The 21,462-nt window shown below is 40.1% G+C and overlaps 2 protein-coding genes across 2 annotated transcripts in view; one reads left to right on the top strand and one right to left on the bottom strand.

The window, feature by feature from the left end:
- The window catches only part of LOC309693309 (hemicentin-2-like), a 1,543,010-nt gene that overhangs the window by 1,214,543 nt on the left and 307,005 nt on the right, over window positions 1-21,462 (bottom strand). The window contains exon 12 of the mRNA XM_082512410.1: window positions 16,324-16,591. Within this exon, the coding sequence (XP_082368536.1) occupies window positions 16,324-16,591 (268 nt within the window). The remainder of the gene's footprint in view (window positions 1-16,323; window positions 16,592-21,462) is intronic.
- LOC309693997 (nuclear factor 7, ovary-like) overlaps window positions 1-21,462 on the top strand; it is a 260,788-nt gene that overhangs the window by 119,361 nt on the left and 119,965 nt on the right. The window lies entirely within an intron of this gene.

The following is a 21,462-nucleotide window of genomic DNA, read 5'->3' as shown; positions in this document are numbered from 1 at the left end:
TTTCATGTAGTGAACTTAACTTACTTAACTTAACTGTATAAGGCTGATTAGACATTATAAAACAGATGATATGTAAAATCTAATTTTGCCAAAGTGCTTAAGATACCTTTTTTAAATTATTTTTTTTTTCTTAAAGAAATCATACATCATGTGCAATTTTATATGTCATGTGTAATTACCATTGTAAATATTCTAAAAAGCTTGGACAGAAAAGCATCGGGACTTCTTTAAGTTACTTGAAGACGCTTCACCTCTCGCCCGAGAAGCTTCTTCAGTTCTTGGATCAAATGGTGGAGAGTCCCAGGTTTAAGCCATGTGGGAGTGTCCCCCAAAAAGGGACAGTGGACCCCTTAATAATCTTTAAACCATCTGTCTTCTCTGTCCTTCTATCTCCATCCATGTCCACTGTGAACAACCATCTTTGAACAGAGGTGGTGGTTTACGACACCAACTGTCTGCCATCTATAATCCCGTTCTGAGATCCCTTCCCAAATAAATGTAAATAAATATAAATAAATGCAAATAAATGTAAATGAGACGTTGAGTCTCAATGGGAATACAGTTGTTCTTCGCTATAATGCAGTTCCCCTTTCGCTGCCTCGCTGTTTGGCTGATTTTTTTTTTTTTTTTGTGTGTGTGTGCAACTTTTTTTTTTACAGCACATTGTGTTCTGCATCCTGATTGGCTGTAGAGCATTGTCAATCAATCAAAAACCGTGTCTTCTGTTCAGTACAGAATGCTTTCAGCTTGTCAAATTTACATAAATCTTCGATCGCTAGCAGTGTGACTCTGAAGTTCTGTACTGTATGTTTGTAAGTTTTCTCCCCAACAAAAACAATGTCTCCTGATTACGGTAGCTTTAATGTTCTGACAATCCATCAAGTGTAGGGATGGGTATTGATATTTCGATACCCATCCCTAATCAAGTGTTGCGACTTCATAGCTTAATAAAGTCGTACTAAAACTTCTGACAGATTTTTGAGTGCTGTTTACTATATAAAATCAGTTTGAGGTCAGTAAGCACAACCAGAATTCATACCTTTAATTTGAGAAAAATTAAAAGGATTTTAAGTGCGTCTTATAGTCCAAAAACCATGTTACATGACTGTAGGGCACCATTAATAGTAATTATTATTACTATTCAATTATAATAATTAATAATAAGAATTTGTTAGTTCGATCTTTATTATTTATAGGAAAACATTTATATTTTTATTTCTCTAACTAATATTTGGACTTGAAAACAGGGTTTGTTATTAATAATGGATTGCATTTATATAGTGCTTTTTGAGACCCTCAAAGCACTTTACAATTCCACTATTCATTCACACACTGGTGGAGGCAGCTACAGTTGTAGCCACAGCTGCCCTGGGGCAGACTGACAGATGCGAGGCTGCCATATCGCGCCATCGGCCCCTCTGGCCAACACCAGTAGGCAACGGGTGAAGTGTTTTGGATAAGGACACAACGACCGAGACTGTCCGAGCCGGGGCTCAAACCAGCAACCTTCCGATTACAAGACGAAGGGCCAACTCTTGAGCCACAATCGCTCCTAAAATTATATTTGGTTTCATTCTATAATACTGGACTTATTTTTCTTCAAAGGTTTGAACTTTGGGAGTGTTTAAACAAGAGAGAAAAGTGTGAAAAGGTTAATGACTGTCTGAGAAAAGTGTATAAAGTGTGTAGTGACGGGTTTCACAGCCTTAAATCATCTATAATAATTGTAAAAAATAAAGCGGACTTTGCGGGGTTTTTTTGGAATGTAACTTCCGCGATAAACAAACAACAAACAACACTTTACCAGTATGGATAAAGGTTAAATTAAAAAGTACTTTTTGTGCTATTTTACCTTGAAGAGTATTTAACCTTTGGAATAATCTCTTCCAGACATATGTTCATAAGATTTCTTTTTTTTAAAGAAATAATTGTCTGAATCTTACATACAGATATAACAGAATAGCTTTAGTGTTTTGAGTATGAGCACTTGAGTATGAACATATACAAAATGCAGCAAGATAGTAAAGTAAAAGTAAAAGAAAAACCCAAAACAGTTTTATTGATTATAAAATGAGTTATATCGGATTCATATCAGCATTGGCAGATATCCAAAGTTTTGATATCAGTATCTGACATTAAAAAGTGGTGTTGTGCCATCTCTAAAACATAATATATGAGAGAAAGCATGTTACCGAATCTGGCAGACTGTGTGGAGTTTCATGAATGAACCCAAAGCAGAAGCTTGGAAATCAAAGCTTAATGTAGTAAGTAATGTAGTAAGAGTGAGCCATTTATTTAGGCTGAAAGGGATACAAAGAAAAGGCCTGAGGAAACTACGGCAAAACTGACTGGGAAAACTAAACTAACAGTAAACATATGTATACCTGAACATGATGCACGAAGAACAGAAACATGAACAACTGAGCAGACGTCCTGACAATGAAAAGATTAATACAGAAGAGAGTAATTAGGAAGAGTGAAAACATCTGGGAAAACAGCTTTGATGAACAGACATAAAGACCCAGAGAAAGAAACACTAAACACAGTACTCGACACTGTCAAAGTAGAAGAGGAAACAACTTGTCACAGAAGCTGGGAGGGAGGAATGCTCAGGGAAACTAGATGTACACAACAGGAGGAGACATAAATAGAAGAAACTTGGAAACAGTTACGGGAAAAACCACAACTAACCCAAATAATAGAAAACTAAAACATTCCAACACAAAGAAATCAGAAAAACACCATGAACTCAAAATGCTGGATCAAATGACAAAGAACTACAAAATAGCAGGCCTCTCGTTATCAGACACTCAGTCTCTGCATGCTGCATTTGCTTTCACTTTTTATTGAGATTAAACAGATAACAGTCCAGACGGAAATCTAATTAGTCCACTCTTCATTTCCCAACATCTGTTCTCTCACACGAGCATTGTTAAACAGAGAGCCAAACAGAGAGCCCTACTTAAAAACTGGTCCCAGAGTCTTTGACACAGGGTTTTCATTTTTTTGGTCTTTTTTTCTCTAGTTTTGTACTTTCGATCACCCTTTGAATATGGCTTTATATTTTGTTTTGATTTTCTATTTTCTGTTATTTCTTAACATTTTTGTGTCTTTCTCTCCACCGAAGGACCTCGGCTGGTCCCTCAACACCAGCTCCCTGCACAAGAAAGCCCAACAGCGTCTCTTCTTTCTGAGAAGACTGAGAAAGGCCCGGCTTCCACCACCGATCCTGACCACCTTCTATAGAGGAACTATCGAGAGCATCCTGAGCGGGTGCATCACTGTCTGGTTTGGGAACTGTGCCATATCGGACCGCAAGACCTTACAGCGGATAGTGGGAACAGCAGAGAAGATCATCGGGGTCTCTCTCCCCTCTATTGAGGACATCTACACCACACGATGCATTCGCAAAGCCACCAGCATTGTGACACCCCTCTCACACACTCTTCACACTCCTGCCATCTGGAAAAAGGTACCGAAGCATTTGGGCACACACATCCAGACTGTGCAGCAGCTTTTTTCCACAAGCCATCCGTCTCCTCAGCAAAAAGGGACCGACTGATAAACACACACACACACACATTATCACTCAGCTTAACTCAACTACCTCAAAACATTGAGACTGGACTGACTAATCAACACAAGCGCAAACACACTGACCTACACCACCAAACCATCGCACACACCAACCTGTAAATGCTCTTTGCACAATATTATTACTGGACTTTTTGCACTAACTTCTGCACTTCCTAATTTTTGCTGCTACACTAAGGAATGTTTACTGTTCCTCCACTACCTCAACTCATCATCACAAAACCTTATTATTATGTTACGTTGTGTTTTTCTATCATTCTGTCACTTTGCTGCTCTTGTTTGCACATTTGCACGTGCACTTTGTTGTCTGCTGTCTGATAACAAAAAAAAAGTCTTCCTTAGATAGTTAGATAGTTTTTTTGTTAATTTATGTTGTAATTTATGTCAGTCTGTCAGTCTGTCTTGTCTCTGCAAACTAGCTAACTAGGCCTCTTAGTTAGCTAGTTTAGTGTTATCTGTTAATTTATGTTGTAAATTTATGTTAAATGTAGCACCTTGGTTCCTGGAGGAACGTTGTTTCGCCTCACTGTGTACTGTTTAACTGTATATGGTTGAAGTGACAATAATGCCAACTTGACTTGACTTGACTTGACACTTTATTTTCTTTATTTTCTTATTCCTTATGCAAGTTCCTTTCATTGTTCCTTTAGCTCTGTGCTCTGTGCTCCTGTTTCAATGTTATTTAAGTTTATTCTGTTTTTGTTTGTTCATGACTTAATTTTAGTTTTAAAATGGGATTTATTGTCAAATCTAACTTTTTCCTTATTCCTTATTTACAGCCTGTAAGATTTTCTGTTATCTTTAACTAAAAAATACTGCTGGTGACCATTACTACCCATCTGCCTCCTGGTAAATAACTCAAAATGTTAGAAATATTCCAGTGTTAGAAAATCAGCACTGCTCAGTGTTAGCCATTGTTAATCTTCAAAACTGACTAGGTTACTTTTAAACATATAACACTGTCAAAAGTGTTAATTTAACACTCAACAGTGTTGTATTTAACACTCAGAGGTGTGGACCCATATAGACACTCTCTAGTGTTAATTTAACACTGGAGATTTTGCTGTGTAGATATGATACAAACCACTGCAGCGCAGTACCTGTAATATCTACAGCATGTTCTAATCGCTCTGATAGGATATTATGGTCAACAGTATCGAATGCTGCGCTAAGGTCTAGCAGGACATGCACAGAGATCAGTCCACTGTCAGAGGCCATAAGAAGATCATTTGTAACCTTCACTAAAGCTGTTTCTGTGCTGTGATGAGCTCTGAAACCTGACTGAAACTCTTCAAATAAGCCATTCCTCTGCAGATGATCTGTTAGCTGTTTGACAACTACTCTTTCAAGGATTTTTGATATGAAAGGAAGGTTGGAGATTGGCCTATAATTAGCTAAGACTGCTGGGTCTAGAGATGGCTTTTTGAGTAAAGGTTTAACTACAGCCAGCTTGAAGGCCTGTGGTACATAGCCGATTATTAGAGATAGGTTGATCATATTTAAGATCGAAGAATTAATTAATGGCAGGACTTCTTTGAGCAGTTTTGTAGGAATGGGGTCTAAAAGACACGTTGATGGTTTGGAGGAAGTAATTATTGAAGTTAACTCAGAAAGATCAATTGGAGAAAAAGACTCTAACTTAACATCAATGGTACTAAGAGTAACTGTAGATAATATTACATCTGTGGGATGATTATTGGTCATTTTTTCTCTAATGATAAAAATTTTATTTGTGAAGAAGTTCATGAAGTCATTACTAGTTAACGTTAAAGGGATGGTTGGCTCAAAAGAGCTCTGACTTTTTGTCAGCCTGGCTACAGTGCTGAAGAGAAACCTGGGGTTGTTTTTATTTTCTTCAATCAGTGATGAATAGTAAGATGTTCTGGCTTTGCGGAGGGCTTTCTTATAAAGCAGCAAACTATTTCTCCAGGCTAAATGATGATCCTCTAGATTTGTGACACGCCATTTCCTCTCCAGATTACGAGTCATCTGCTTTAGGGTACGTGTTTCAGAATTATACCACGGAGTCAGGTACTTCTGATTTGAGGCCTTAGTTTTCACCGGAGCTACAGTATCCAGAGTCGTACGTAGTGAGGAGGTGAAATTATTAACAAGATAATCAACCTCTGTTGGAGTAGTATTCAGATAGCTGCTCTGCTCTGTGTTGGTACAGGGCATTGGAGATGATAACAGTGGGTGGATTATATTCTTAAACTTTCAGAAAGACATCTACTGTGATAAAATCTACTCTCCTCTGCTGTATAATCAATTATTGTAAATGTTATCAGGAAATGATCAGACAGGAGAGGGTTTTCAGGAAACACTGTTAAATGTTCAGGTTCGATGCCATATGTTAAAACAAGATCTAGAGTGTGATTAAAGTGGTGGGTGGGTTCTTTTACATTTTGAGAGAAACCAATTGAGTCTAATAACAGACTAAATGCCATGTTGAGGCTGTCATTTTTAGCATCTACATGGATGTTAAAATCACCCACAATAATTATTTTATTTGAGCTCAGAACTAAATTAGATATAAAGTCTGAGAAATAAGACAGAAACTCTACGTAAGGCCCAGGTGGACGATAGATGATAACAAGCAAGACTGGTTTCTGAGTTTCACAGCTGGGGTGGACAATGTTAAGCATCAGGTTTTCAAATGAATTAAAAGTCTGTCTTGGTCTTTCACTAATTAATAGGCTACTGTGAAAAATTGCTGCCACACCGCCCCCTCGGCCTGTGCTTCGAGATTTCTGGTAGTTAGAATGACTCGGGGGTGTTGATTCATTTAAACTAACATAATCATCCTGCTGCAACCAGGTTTCTGTAAGGCAGAGTAAATCAATTTGTTGATCAATTATTAAGTCATGTACTAACAGAGACTTGGAGGAGAGAGACCTGATATTTAATAATCCAAATTTCACTGTTTTACTCTTTGGTTCAGATGTGGATACTGTATTGTTCTTTCTTTGTGATTGTTTATGTTTAAGTTGTTTGTTGCTGGTTTTTAGTTTGTTTTTTGTCTTTTTGGAAGCTGACACAGTCTCTATGGAGATGGGTTTTTGGGGGGGTAGCAGGAGGAGAGAAGCTGCAGAGGCGTGTAAGACTGCAACTCTGCTTCCTGGTCCCAACTCTGGATAGTCATATTTTGGGGGGTTTAATAAATTTGTCCATATTTCTAGAAATGAGAGCTGCTCCATCCAAAGTGGGATGGATGCCGTCTCTCCTAACAAGACCAGGTTTCCTCCAGAAGGTTTGCCAATTATCTATGAAGACCACATCGTTTCTGGGACACCACTCAGACAGGGACAAAAGGACCCCCTGATGATCCTCTAATCGCCTGAGCCAAGGTGTGAAACTGGGTGTGGGCCCCAATCAGCCAGAGTTTCGGGTGAGCTCATTGTGAAACCTGGCCCCACCTTGTCATGCGAATTCCTGAGGTCAGATGGCCCAGGATGTGAGTGGGCGTTAAGGCGTCTGGGAAGGGATCTCAAAACTGGATTATAGATGGCAGAGAGTTGGTGTCGTAAACCCCCGCCTCTGTTCAAAGATGGTCGCTCACAGTGGACATAGATGCTTCTTTCACTCCTCTCTCAAACCATCTGTCCTCTCTGTCCAAAATGTGAACATTGGCATCCTCGAAAGAGTGTCCTTTATCCTTAAGATGCAGATGGACTGCTGAGTCTTGTCCTGTGGCGGTGGCTCTTCTGTGTTGTGCCATGCGCTTGTGAAGTGGCTGTTTGGTTTCTCCAATGTAGAGGTCTGGGCATTCCTCGCTGCACTGTACAGCATACACCACATTGTTAAGTCTGTGTTTTGGCGTTTTGTCTTTCGGGTGAACCAGTTTTTGTCTGAGCGTGTTGCTGGGTCTGAAATGCACCGGGATGTCATGCTTGGAGAAAACTCTCCTGACTTTTTCTGATATGTCACGGGGTGGAAAGGGACAAGTTATTTAATTGTTTGCATGTTTTGTTGTGTTTTACCTTTTTAATATTTTAATATGAAGTGTATTTACTTAGTTTTTTTATTGCATGTATTGGTCATGTTTTGTGCAGTAGTTATGTTGTTGCATGTTTTCGTTATACCATCAAATTGTCCTGGAAAGACTCCGCCCCTACCTGATAGTAAACTGATCACACCTGCGAGAGATCCCAGAGAGGCCAATAAGAGGGCCTGGCAGATCAAAGGAAGGGGGTTCGACCGAGAGGCAAGAGAGGACCGAAGCATGAAGGCACCCATGAGTGTCACGGGAACCCACGAGAGCCTGGAGTGACATGGAGGCTTAAGAGATGGGGCCTGAGAGGCCTGACGTGAGGCTTTTAGATAATTTACAGACACCAGCGCGGAGAGGACCAGCGCGCAGAGACCCCAGCGCGGAGAGGCACCAGCGCGCAGAGAGCGACAGTACCAGCGAAGACAGCACCAGCGGAAGCCACGAGACGGCTGTGCCGATTTCCAGTTTTAAAGAAGTGGCGGAGTTGAGAGCTCTGCCCACCCGGGGTAAGTCTTCGACTTATCCCCTTTTTATGAAGTAAACCTGTCTGGAAAGAATAGTGACTGCCGCTTCCTCTCCTTCTTCAGCATATCGGGGCGTGAGTGCGAGAGGGAGGCGAGGACTCCGCTGGTTCCTTTGGTTATACCACTTGCTGGATTTCTTAGCTCCCTGGGACTTTTAGGTCGTGGCGCAGGCCACTGGACTTTTAATGTTGTGCTTTATTGATTTTTATTGTGTTACCCCTTGGCCAAGGTTGTTTTAATTTATTTTACATTCTTAACTATTTAAATATAATAAATTATATTTTTAATCATACAGTTTTAATGTGTGCTTTCCCTTGGCGGCTCCACTGCTCTGCCCGTTTTGAGGAAGGTTTCCTTCCTTTAAAAAAACACAAAACACTGTGGAAATAAAATCAGCCTCCCGCATCCGTTACAGATACACCGGCTACATAGGGGATGACAATGTTGTTGCGTCTGTCCTTCTTATCCTCCCTCGCTGGTGTCTGGTCTTCTTTTCTGTGCCTCTTTGCTGACTTTAAGAACGCCCATTTAGGATAGCCGCACGTTTTGAGTGCTTCCTTTAGATGTGTGTGTTCCTTCTTTTTTCCTTCAGGCTTACAGGGAACATGTTTGAACAGAGGCGGGGGTTTACGACACTAACTCTCTGCCATCTATAGGGCTTTGGAGAGTGATGTCACGGGGGTCGGCGTGGAAAGGATTTTGGCCCGATCCGCCATTTTGGGGGTCTAGCGCAAGTGAAAAGGGAGCGAAGTCACACACAACAGCCATGGTTGGTATTTGCTGTGTGGTCGGCTGCAATGTTCGATCACACAACCGGCAAGAGAATAAGGTTGAAAATGGTTTATCTTTTCATTCTTTCCCAACCTGGAAGCAACATGAGCAGCTCGTGTATCGATGTTACCAAACGAAGGCGTCTAGCCTGGAGAGCAGCTGTGAGACGAGCTGACGTGCAGTTCTCTTCCATCTCCAAATATCTGTTGGTGCTCCAGACATTTTCATTCCGGTAAGTTCTAAATATGTTCATATCACTCTTTATAGCCTATTAGTTTTATTTTCTATGCGCTCTGAGCTCATAGCAAATTAGAACAAACATCCTACTGAGTGATTTTGCAGAACTACCTTCTATTTATAGAGTTGCTAATTATTTGGCATTATTGCAGCAAACCAGTCTATGACATGGATGAAACACATCGTGACTGAGTTCCAGCGCTACACAAGGGACCTGCTTCAAACATACCACCATGCCAATCAGATTACTTCTTCCAAGTGAGGGTGAAGAGGTGACCCTTCAGGATAAGATGGTGAAGGTTTGCTGCGTTTGGTGAACAGTGTGATAATAAAACCAGGGAAAATGAAACCTGCTCCTGTTAAATGTTCTTAAGTATTGTGCTGTTAAAATTGCTGTATTTTTTCAAAAGATACAGTAAATAAAGTAATGTTAGTAGTGGGTGATATCATGTAAACACTCATGATTTGGTGTAAACATTTTGTCATTTGTAAACTATAAATGACATGGATTCTACATTGTAACTGATGTGATGTTCTATAAGGTGGTTTTAATAAAAAAAAAAGAGGCAAAAATTAGTTTGTTTCTTTATTCAACTTTTGAACAGTGGTACTCAGTCAGTACATATTCAGTAAATGCAAATTATTTACATGGCAGTGCACTACAGGCATAAATCTAGACCCCTAGATAAAACATGATGGGTCATTCCCACAACCCACAGCTTTACTGTGTTCCAGCAAAGTATCCAATAGCAGTGACAACTCCTCCACAGTAGCAGGTGGGATTTTTCTGTTTTGAGGACGGCTCCTTTTACCTGTCACTACAGATGGTCTGTTTATGTTTTGATCAAGAGCCTTTTTTTGGGCAGCTGAAGAGGAGAAGTCTATCTTATGGCCAACCTCTGGCTGTATCTTTGTCACATTACCCAGCAAAACCCAGTATGCAGGTTCATCTGTAACAGTCCTTGTGCCACAGATCAACATTGTTGCTTCTACATTAAACAGAAGAGCAGCGACATGGCTGCAGGTCTCTGCGACTCCGGCCATACAGCTGCAGTGGGCGACTTCAACCTTCCCTGTGATGCTCACAGTGACCCATGGCTGCGATGCTGGTTCATTCAGTCTTTGAGAGTGCAGGACCTGAAACACACACAGACAAAGTTCATTTAAAGACAAGAACTAATGAGCCAAGGCCGACGTAAATGTGTTTTATCTACTTTATCATAAATGTAACAAAGTGTTTAGAAAGTTACCGCATACATGTAAGTTTTCATTTCTTTATGTGTCCATCTATAGAACGCTGCATGTTATATTCTAAATCTGCCTGTTCTCTGTCAGAAACCTGCCTGCAGAAAATGAACCTAAAGTATGTAATGCAAGGATGTCATCACTTTAGAGATGGAGAAAGCATAAAGTGACAATTATGAATCACTTAATATAATAAGGAGATTCTGCAGGTCATTGATCAATGTATAAAACTAAAATAAAATGTATTTTTAGTGACACAGGATACAAACATGGAAGCAAGATCTGTAATTAGGATTTTTTATAATAAATATGAATAAGTTAGTGCAATTTCTTTAACCATAAAGAATAACAATCCTTCAGGACAATGTCACATCAATGCACTGAACTCACTATGTTATCCATCTAACAGCCTCCACATGTTCTCACTGTAATGAATGAATTTATGCTGCACTAATCTGAATGTTTGCAGGGAAATCAAACGCGTTTCACTCGCAGTACTCGAGCTGACTTACCTTTGTTTGAATGACCACTTGTACGCGCTGACTCCACAGACAAGGTCCGAAAATATGTCAGGCTACGTCAGTAGCGCTAGGTGTTCGGGGTTTCTACTCCACGGCCGTATGTCATACGGGTCCACATTTCCAATGCACGCTATTTTCTGCAAGTACCGCTGCTTCGCCTCTGGATGCAATCGGTCTCTATACAGTCAATTCTCTTTTGAGCTGCTTTTAAGCATCTTTCTTGTAGTCGTCGTTCCAACACAGTGTGTTTGTTTTGATTCGTAGACCCCGAAAATGGCGCTGCGCTCCCACAATGCATTGCGGCGTGACGTCAACTCCAAAGCCCTATAATCTAGTTTTGAGATCCCTTCCCAGACGCCTTAACGCCCACTCACATCCTGGGCCATCTGATCTCAGGAATTCGCATGACAAGGTGGGGCCAGGTTTCACAATGAACTCACCCGAAACTCTGGCTGATTGGGACCCACACCCAGTTTCACACCTTGGCTCAGGTGATTAGACGATCATCAGGGGGTCCTTTTGTCCCTCTGTGGGGGTCACTCCCACTAGGTTTATATCTGGGACTCTCCACCATTTGACCTTAGAACTGAAGAAGCTTCTCGGATGAGAGGTGAAACGTCTTCAAGTAACTTAAATAAGTCCAGACGCTTTTCTTTGCAAGCTCCTTTGACTACGATGACCTGGATGACTGAGAACCTTCACAGACAAGACAACACATTAACTACACACTCCAAACACGCTAAATGTCACAAGTCTCTCACACCTCAGAACTCGCTCTCTCTCTTTCTGCTGTCTCTCTCTCTCACTCTCTCCGTCACTCCTAAAACTTCCCCCGTTTTTTTTTTTTTTTTTTGTCATAAGCAGAGAGTGCTTGCTAGCGCTGTCCTTAGACAGTAAACGTGACGGAACTATTGCGAAAAAACGCTGCGTATATATTGTTTATCATTACTCTGGTTTTACGTGGCCTATCAACACAGTTTAAAAACTGGTATATATCACCTTGTTGTTTTGTCTTTAAGTGGTCATGTGATTGACTTACCACGACTACAGAGTGCGGCTGGGTGACGATGAGGAGGAAGCATAGTCCTAAACAGAAGCGGGTGTGTCGCCAAGCATAAAATACCAGGAATGTGCATCAGGAATAAGAAAATAAAGACCCATAAACACTAAGAAATAACAGAAAGCAAAATATGAATAAAGAATTAAAAAACAAAAAATAATCCAACCTACAAAGGCAGGAGTTTCCTGGAACACTTAGTGTAAGTATCAGTTCTGAGGAAGGGAAATGCTGCTGGAATGTTTTATTTATATGATGTTTATCTGCGGATGGGTGGGACCTTAATTAAGGTCTTTAGGCAAATTTAGGGGATTTTCTTTTTCTAGCTGTTGTGGTGACTGATAGACAGCTGTGATGATTTGGAAGTTTTTTGTTTTGCAGTTTGACCACAGAGTACTGTGCAAAAGACTTGAACCACCCCTAACTTCTTTGTCTCCTTAGAATGGAAACAAAGACTTTTTTCACATATGAAATCTTAAGAAACAGGAGCAGCTTTCTGAAGCTTCTCTTTGGACACTGGCTGCTTTTTCACTCATTTTCAGTCTTTGTAGCTCACAGACTATTTTGTTTATGTAGGACTAATAATGACTCTTTCAAGCAAAAAATCATTTCTAAAAAATGTCAAAGATAACAAAACTTGAAATACAGAATAGATTTTTACTGAAATGATTCCTAAACAGCTTTCAGCTGAAAACAAAAACAATCAAGACGTCTATTAAGTTGCTTAAAGGCATTTCAGAAACAGTTTTGTCTGTAAAAGAGAGCATTCAACAGGTATATATGTAACTCTTTATTAACACTTACATAATGATAATATAATTGTCTTTAAAAAATATTTTTTTATTAAAAATATTTATATATATATATGAAAAAATCTTTTTTAAAGTGTTTATAAAGGCACAGTGGACACATGAACCAAGCAAAAAAAAACAAAAACAAACCCAGTGTTTAACCCTTGGATGCACAACCTACCAGTACCTACACTCTTCCACGAGTGGAGTCAAAAATGACCCCATATAGAAACAATGCGTTTTGCTATAAACTCGGTTGTTATTCTTCAAAATCTTTAAAACGAAGAGTTGTAATATTTTCATATTTGAGGTATTCCTCATAAAACATGATTGTGACATGAGGCCCGTTTCATTTTTATTTATTTTTTCATTAATTTTAAGAAATTGGAGTTTTTGTATCACTTCTATCACTTTTGTATGCTTGCTCGGCATATACTGCAGAAGCTGGGTCTTCCCTCTGAAAGGCACAAGTTGTTCATCCGCTGTAACACAATCATTGAGGATGAATTTCTGCCTGCAGTTGACCAGGAAGTTGACCAGGAAGAAAGGAAAGCTGCCACGTGGTTTGTATTCAGTCGGTAGGCTCTGGTCCTCTTGTCATCAAAGTGCAAGAAACGGCAAATAGCTTGTTATCTTTGAATTGACATAGTGGCCTTGTACAATGGGTTATGCAGAGGACTCCCCAAAAACACACCGACTGGTACATCCCAGTTCTTCTCACTTCCTGCAAGAACGGTCAATCAAATGAAGGCTTGGAGCTTATGTTTGATTATATTTTTCCACTCTTTTCCCCTTAGACGGATGGGTTCTTCATCCCATCCGTCCTGGATCATTTGTAGGGCAAGGTCCACAGGGATCCTAGCTGGCCTCATAGCAGCCATGTTACTTTAAATATAAAAAAATATATATCAGAAAGGACAATGTTTGAAATGCATAGGAAACTATAAACAGGGCTGCACATTAATGGTCCGCAGGTGCACAATAAAAATAAAAGACACATACCAGATAAGAAGTTGGAACGCTCGTTTGCGTACATTAGACGTTCTGGAGGAGGACAGACATTTGTTCAGAACTCTTAAAGATGTCGAAGAAGCAAGCTCTGTAAGCAATTACTTTGGTGTTCCTCCACTGCAAAAGAGCCGCGTATTCTCTGAATTTCCTGGGATACTTTTATTTTGACAGTGAATGTGCACCTGCGGCCCACTTATGTGCAGCCCTGACTATAAATCATGTACGTTACTGTGGAAAAATTAATTCTTGATCCATCAGAAGTGTAAGTGGGTCAGTCAGAGTTGCTAAGAATGAAAGTTTCATGGAAGACTCAATAGGAACTGCATGGGGTCATTTCTGACCCCACTTGTGGAAGAGTGGGGTAGTGATACAAAAACAGCATTTTCTTTAAATTAATGAAAAAATAAATAAAAATAGAAATGGCCTCATGTTACAAACATATTTTATGAGGAATACCTGGAATATGAATATATTACAACTTTGCATTTTAAAGATTTTGAAGAAAAACAACCCATGGGGTCATCTAAGGGTTAAAGAAGGCCACAGGGTGAAGACGCCAAAGTTGAGTAGCAACGTCTTCCAAAATTTTGGAGGTAAAGTTCGGTTTTTAAGGCGGAAACCCTCTTACTTTGGTACAAAATCAAAATCAGGAGTGGAGCACTTCATTAATATAGGTGGGGGCCTCACTCCAAAAGGCCACAGTAACAAGAACAACGATTTTAAACACAGTCACAGCAGAAGCTTTAACGGTGAACATGATGATAATCAGAGACATTTGACCTCTATAGCAGTCTGCTGGATGTTCAGGAGAGTTCATTTATGTCCTCACATCATCTAACTCACAGTTTAGTTGTGGAGATTGAAGATGAAGCTCAACATCATCACTTTCTTTCTCTCTTTGATCATCTGTCTTCTTTATCGATAACAATGACTCAGTCATGAACTGGCTGTGTGGAGGCAGATGAGGACCCAAACGCAAAACTCACAGAGGCAGGAACTGAACTCAAAATCACTGCTTTATTGCAAGTTTCACAAAGGAACAGAACTAAACTGGGAATATTAACAGAAGACCGTGGGAACACAGAAAGACACACAGGTTCAGGGAAGAGACATTGACGACGCGACACTGACCTGATGGAGACATGCACATAAATACACAGAGGGTTAACGAGGGAAGTGGGAGCACACGGGGAACACAGCTGACACAGATAGTCATAACGAGACAGGGCAGGAGTGAACACAACATGACGCACACTGACGAGAGACTGTCAAAGTAAAACAGGAAGTACACAGAGGTTCAGACAGGAGGAGAGAGAGCACGGGGAGAACACAGACCTAACAGGCTGGGGAAAACATGGAATAAAACACAAGGCGAGACGAGGGCTCACAAATACACAGGGGCACACAGGAGGTAACCAAATAAGGACCATCTTAACTAAATAACCTAGGAACCAAGGCATAAATAGGGAACAAAATACAAAAACACACAAAAACTAAGAATACTGGGCCAACATGGCCCAGGACCATGACAGACTCATTCAAACAGCAGCAGGAATGATAATAGCTTCTTAGTTTTTTAGTTGTTTTTTATGTATATACAACAAGCAATAAGAAGCACAAGAATAATAACCAAAACAACTAACAGAACTATCCAGGCAGGATGTCCTCCTGATGGACCTGCAGGTGAGAAACAGGTGTCAGCTGTCAGGTAAGTGATGAGTGAAGAACAGAACAGAATCCATTTCCTCTTTTAGTTAAATAGATCAGGTTATTAAAAATACGTTCTATTATTTATAAAGTAAGAAAATGTTCATATAGGTGGATTTTTGTGTGCTTTTTCATTCAAGAACAGGAAACATGTGACCTGACCAAAATAGCAGCCAACATCTTGTTTTGGGAAATGGCTGCCACGAAAAATAGAAAAACAATCATAAAACTAGAAAATACAATTTAACATGCCTGTGAGAGGTTATTCAGGGTCAGATGTCATGTTGGTGCTTTGTTTGTATTGTTGTGCAGCCCAAATGAAAAGCTTGATTTTATTATTATTCTACAGTCTCTGTATACTGAATTTGGATCCACACTCTCACCCCTTCATGCCGTATAACATTAAAAACGTTACAAAAATGATTTGTGTTCAACAACAAAAATGGGACCTCTCTCTCTCTCATGTGGACATTTTTCTGACACACTTTGAAGCTGATGGATGTTTTGTGTCTGCACTAAGTACGTTTTCAGCAGCTATGGCACCGGCAGGATTCACTTTCACAGACTCACAACCACCAGCTTCACCCCTCCCCTCCCCCTCCAGCTGTAGGCTCTAACATTGAGTTTCCCCACACATGTTTACAGACGAGTTAGAGAGCAAGAGAAGAAGAGACGGATTCATAAATGTCTTTGTTTCTGCTCTAACCAAACAATGCTGCTCTACAACTCTAGACTACCAGCCACAAAGACAACAGCTGGAGAAACATCTGTCTACCTCTGACATCCACCAGCTCATCCATACAACAAACAAACATCAACAACCAGGAAGCAGCTTCACCTCTGATCACACACACACTCAACTCTACTCACTCACCTGGAGGATCAACAATCAGGTGGAGGATGATGCTGATCTTCCATGAGCGTGTTTCTTTAATGAAAACATGGCACTCGTATGTTCCACTATCAGCAGTGTTCACATCCTTCAGAATTAAAGACACGTCTCCATCCTTCATCTGTCTGTCCTGCAGATCCACCCGCTTCTTAAAAGATGGATGCTGGTTGTCTGGAACATTGTGACCATCAAGGTACAAAAGCACATATTTATCTCCCAGGTCAGCTCTGCTCCACTTTACGACTAAGATCTTGTTGTTTGGAGCTCGACATGTCAGAGTGACGTTCTGTCCAGACTGAGCTGTGATGTTTTTCTGGTCTGAAAGAGGAAACAACACAGAGCAGAGAGGTTAAAGGTCAAAGTACAATTACGATCAGAATGATTGACTTTAAATATTTTGTTTATTTCCTTTGACATTTGAGTTTTTAGTCATGTTGGATTTAATGAACCTCTGAACATCCAGCAGGTCACCAGTGACCCACTGAGGGGGAATTTTAGCCTCATGCTAAACATGCAAAGAAACTACAAGATGTTAGCTTCCACAGAACAACAACATGTGCTGATAATAAGTGAACATAATGTGTGAGAGAAAGCAGCCTCTCATTATAAGACACTGTGAGTCTCATTCCTCAAACTATGCACATCACACTGACACACACATAGACCTCTTTGTCTCTGTCACAGCTGGATTACAGATATTTAATCCACACAGTCTCCATTTAGCCTTGTATCACTTTCACACAGATTATTATTGACATGTTAACAGGCTGATACTCTTCACTCATCGTCAGTTTCTAAAACTAAATCTCACCTGCAGAGACAAACACAAAGAAGGTCAAGGTAACTTTATTTATACCCATAGGCAAGGTAAATTTGCTTTACAGAAAAAATGACAGCATTTGGCATCCCTTTAAAAACACACATACCTAGTAAAGCTTAAAAACAGGAAATAAAAACTGGCTAAATTATTACTTAATTATATTTAATATTTAAAGAGGAATATTCTTTCGTTTGTGTCACAAATTATAGCAACAAATATTTTTAATAAAGGACAATTTCAGGTCATCCCAGCATAAGTTAAATCAATTAAATGATGACAACTGACATGTGTTTTTTATCATCAATGTTAGATGATTTTACTGTTGAAGTTGTTTTTCTTTGTTTAAACTCTCTTAGATAAAATCTCTGTTTCTCACCTCTGATTGGAACAGAAAACTGTGATCAGACTGTGAATACAGTCCAGTGATTGAACCCTGAGGGATCAGTGCTGTCCTGCTGTCACACAGAAAGTCAAGACAGATGTTTTGAAGTTTTTAAGGACACTTTCTGTAAGTCAGCATTTCAGGCCTGAAACATAATGCAGGCAGCAGCATCTTCGATTCAATTCAATTCAATTCAATTCAATTCAATTCAATTCAATTTTATTTATAAAGTGCCAAATCACAACAACAGTCACCTCAAGGTGCTTTATATTGTAGGGTAGACCTTAAAATAAGAGATACAGAGAAAAACCCAACAATCATATGACCCCCTATGAACAAGCACTTTGGCGACAGTGGGAAGGAAAAACTCCCTTTTAACAGGAAGAAACCTCCGGCAGAACCAGGCTCAGGGAGGGGCGGGGCCACCTGCTGCGACCGGTTGGGGTGAGAGAAGGAAGACAGGATAAAGACATGATGTTGAAGAGAGAAAGAGTTTAATGGCAAGTACGATTCAATGCAGAGAGGTGACTGAAAAGCAAAAATGCAATGGACTCGTGCATTGAGTTTCCCCACACATGTTTACAGACAAACTGCAGATCATGAGAAAAAGAGACAGATTCATAAATGTCTTTGTTTCTGCTCTAACCAAACAATGCTGCTCTACAACTCTAGACTACCAGCCACAAAGACAACAGCTGGAGAAACATCTGTCTACCTCTGACATCCACCAGCTCATCCATACAACAAACAAACATCAACAACCAGGAAGCAGCTTCACCTCTGATCACACACACACTCAACTCTACTCACTCACCTGGAGGATCAACAATCAGGTGAAGGATGATGCTGTTCTTCCATGAGCGTGTTTCTTTAATGAAAACACGGCACTCGTATGTTCCACTATCAGCAGTGTTCACATCCTTCAGAATCAAAGACACGTCTCCATCCTTCATCTGTCTGTCCTGCAGATCCACCCGCTTCTTAAAAGATGGATGCTGGTTGTCTGGATAGAAGCGACTATGCTGGTACAAAAGCACATTCATCTTCCAGGTCAGCTCTGCTCCACTTTACGACTAAGGTCTTGTTGTTTGGAGCTCGACATGTCAGAGTGACGTTCTGTCCAGACTCAGCTGTGATGTTTTTCTGGTCTGAAAGAGGAAACAACACAGAGCAGAGAGGTTAAAGGTCAAAGTACAATTATGATCAGAATGATTGACTTTAAATATTTTGTTTATTTCCTTTGACATTTGAGTTTTTAGTCATGTTGGATTTAATGAACCTCTGAACATCCAGCAGGTCACCAGTGACCCACTGAGGGGGAATTTTAGCCTCATGCTAAACATGCAAAGTGTCAGAAACTACAAGATGTTAGCTTCCACAGAACAACAACATGTGCTGATAATAAGTGAACATAATGTGTGAGAGAAAGCAGCCTCTCATTATAAGACACTGTGAGTCTCTTAGTGGCAAATTTAGATACATTTTCTTCAAGAACACATGTGATTCAAATGTAGTAAATATACACATGTTTTGCATAAATATGTCACAATCAGCGGGGCTGACTGTGTGTAGAGTAAAGGTGGACCCAAATGCAGACGAAACAAAACATGAAATGTGACTTGAATCACCAAACACGAGCCGTTTATTGTGGCTGACAAATTAACTGCAAACAAAAGGCAAAACTAACAATACACTAAACTGGTTGAGCTAAATTAAATAAAAACCTAGAACAGGAACATGGACCAGACATAAGAAAACTTGACATGAACTCTTGGCCTAGAAACAAAGCAGATGATCTGACAATGACACACTGAAAACAAAGGACTTAAATACACAGGAGGTGACACATGGGGGAACAGCTGACTGACATGAGGCTAATGACAGGACAGGGGAAGTTAAACTAAGGCTACGTCCACACGTACACGGGTATTTTTGACTGAGATTTTTCGTTTTAAAAAATAATCCCGTCCACACGTAAAGGCAGAAATGAAGGAAAACGCTGCTATGAACATGTCAAAGCAACAGGTGGCGATATATTCCTAACTGTGCAGAAATGTTGGCCAATCAGAAGTCTAGAAGCCTCGGTGGGAAAGAGTAAACAAAGCTGGTGCATAGAAGCAGAACCGAGTCGTATGTGTGGAAGGACAGTAACTGTGTGTATTTGTAAGCACTGAAACACTGCAGAAAGTAGAATTAACAGTAACAGTATTGTAGAAATTCATTTCACCGAACTAATAACGTGGCGCACAGTGTGATGTCAAAAAATGCGCACACCTTTGACGCTGCGTTTTCTCCGTTTTTCTCGTCCACACATAAATGCAAAAACGGAGTTTTAGAAAATATCCACCCTGGCCGGAGATTTTAGAAATCTTCGTTTTCAGTGACCGAAAACGCCGTTTACGTGTGGACGAAAGGTGCAAACGCATAGAAAAATCTGCGTTTTCAAAAATACCCGGGTACGTGTGGACGTAGCCTAAATACAATGAACAAAAAACACACAACTCCCTCAAAATAAAACAGGAAACACGAGACACAGACATGACGATACAAACTTGATAACATAAGACATGCAGCATGAAACACAAAGGGTGAGGGAGTACAGGGGCAGAAAACACAAGGAGTCTAATAACCAAATGAACTTTGCTAATTGTCAAGGGTTGACAATTTGTTCAAACACAGTAAGAGAGAAATGAGACACTGGCAGACCGACTCAGAGTTTCAAAGACGTGCGCACGGGTGAGAGTCTCTGAGCAGACTAACACACCGAGCACCGTTTACTCGCTTTATTTATAAGGCAAAATGGGTTACATAGTACTTCCTCTTTCAACTGAAGAGGGGAGAGCTCAGGCATTGTCTTAGCTATCTAACTTCTGCACACAAACTGAAAAACAACGACACAGCAGTATGCATGCTTATCTGACATCGCAGACACTGAAGTAAAGAATGCATGTATATATCCTGTCTTTGTCAAACATCTCACACACTTAAGCAAGGAATACATTGTGTTCTTTTCAACAGTAAGCTTTACCGTGTGAAAATATATAAACACTTGATTATAAGGCATACTTGTTTCTACTTGATTATACTTTAATGATTTAACTAAAATAAAAATTCTCTTAACATTCCCTCCTGATGTTAATATATTTCACATGTTTTACTCAATGCATAGTCACTTGTTAGTCACATTTTCAACTTGCACGTCATTCAGTGAAATAATTAAACAACAAGCTTGTCAAGATTGTCATAGAGATTTTCTTCTCTCTCTCCCACACTCAGCATATCATACTGACGATAGGGATCCTCCATAACTGACTGAGCCAAGACATGGTTTCCTAACATACGCTTGAACATGTTTGTCATTATGCTTCTCAGACATGGGATAATACAAGCAATGAAAAGGCAAAATAGTAACATCACACTGAAAAGGGCCAACAGGCCTTTAATCAGTAGAGATTTCCAAGAGCCGCTCAGCAGCCAGTCCCACCAACCTTGAGTATCGGTAACGTAGTCCTGCTGCTGAGCGTCTCTCAGTTGTTTCAAAACATTCAAAGCATTTGTCATGTTTAATGAATGGATGTTATCAGGTATGTAGGTACAACATGTAGTGTTAAACAATACGCAGAGACCACCTTTCTCTGCGAGAATGATGTCTAAAGCCACTCGGTGCTGCATGACAGTGATGCGAATTGCATCAATTTCTTCATTCTGTCCTTGATTAATGCGGGTTGAAGCATTTAAAAATAATCCAAAACGATAGTCCAGGGTTTCTATCCGTAGTGCGTGTTTCCCTACTCCTATCCATGGAAACAAAGCGTGTATTACCTTCTGGCTCTTGGTCCAGAGTTTGAAGTCATCAGGTACATCAGAACCAAGATATGGATCATGGGGCTTGAGGCCTGTGTTACGTTTAGCTCTGGTG

This window comes from Aulonocara stuartgranti (assembly GCF_965226115.1).
Source record: "Aulonocara stuartgranti genome assembly, chromosome: 3".
Lineage (NCBI taxonomy): Eukaryota > Metazoa > Chordata > Actinopteri > Cichliformes > Cichlidae > Aulonocara > Aulonocara stuartgranti.
Note: the sequence above shows the minus strand (reverse complement) of the source record. Positions and strands in the feature narration are given on the sequence as shown.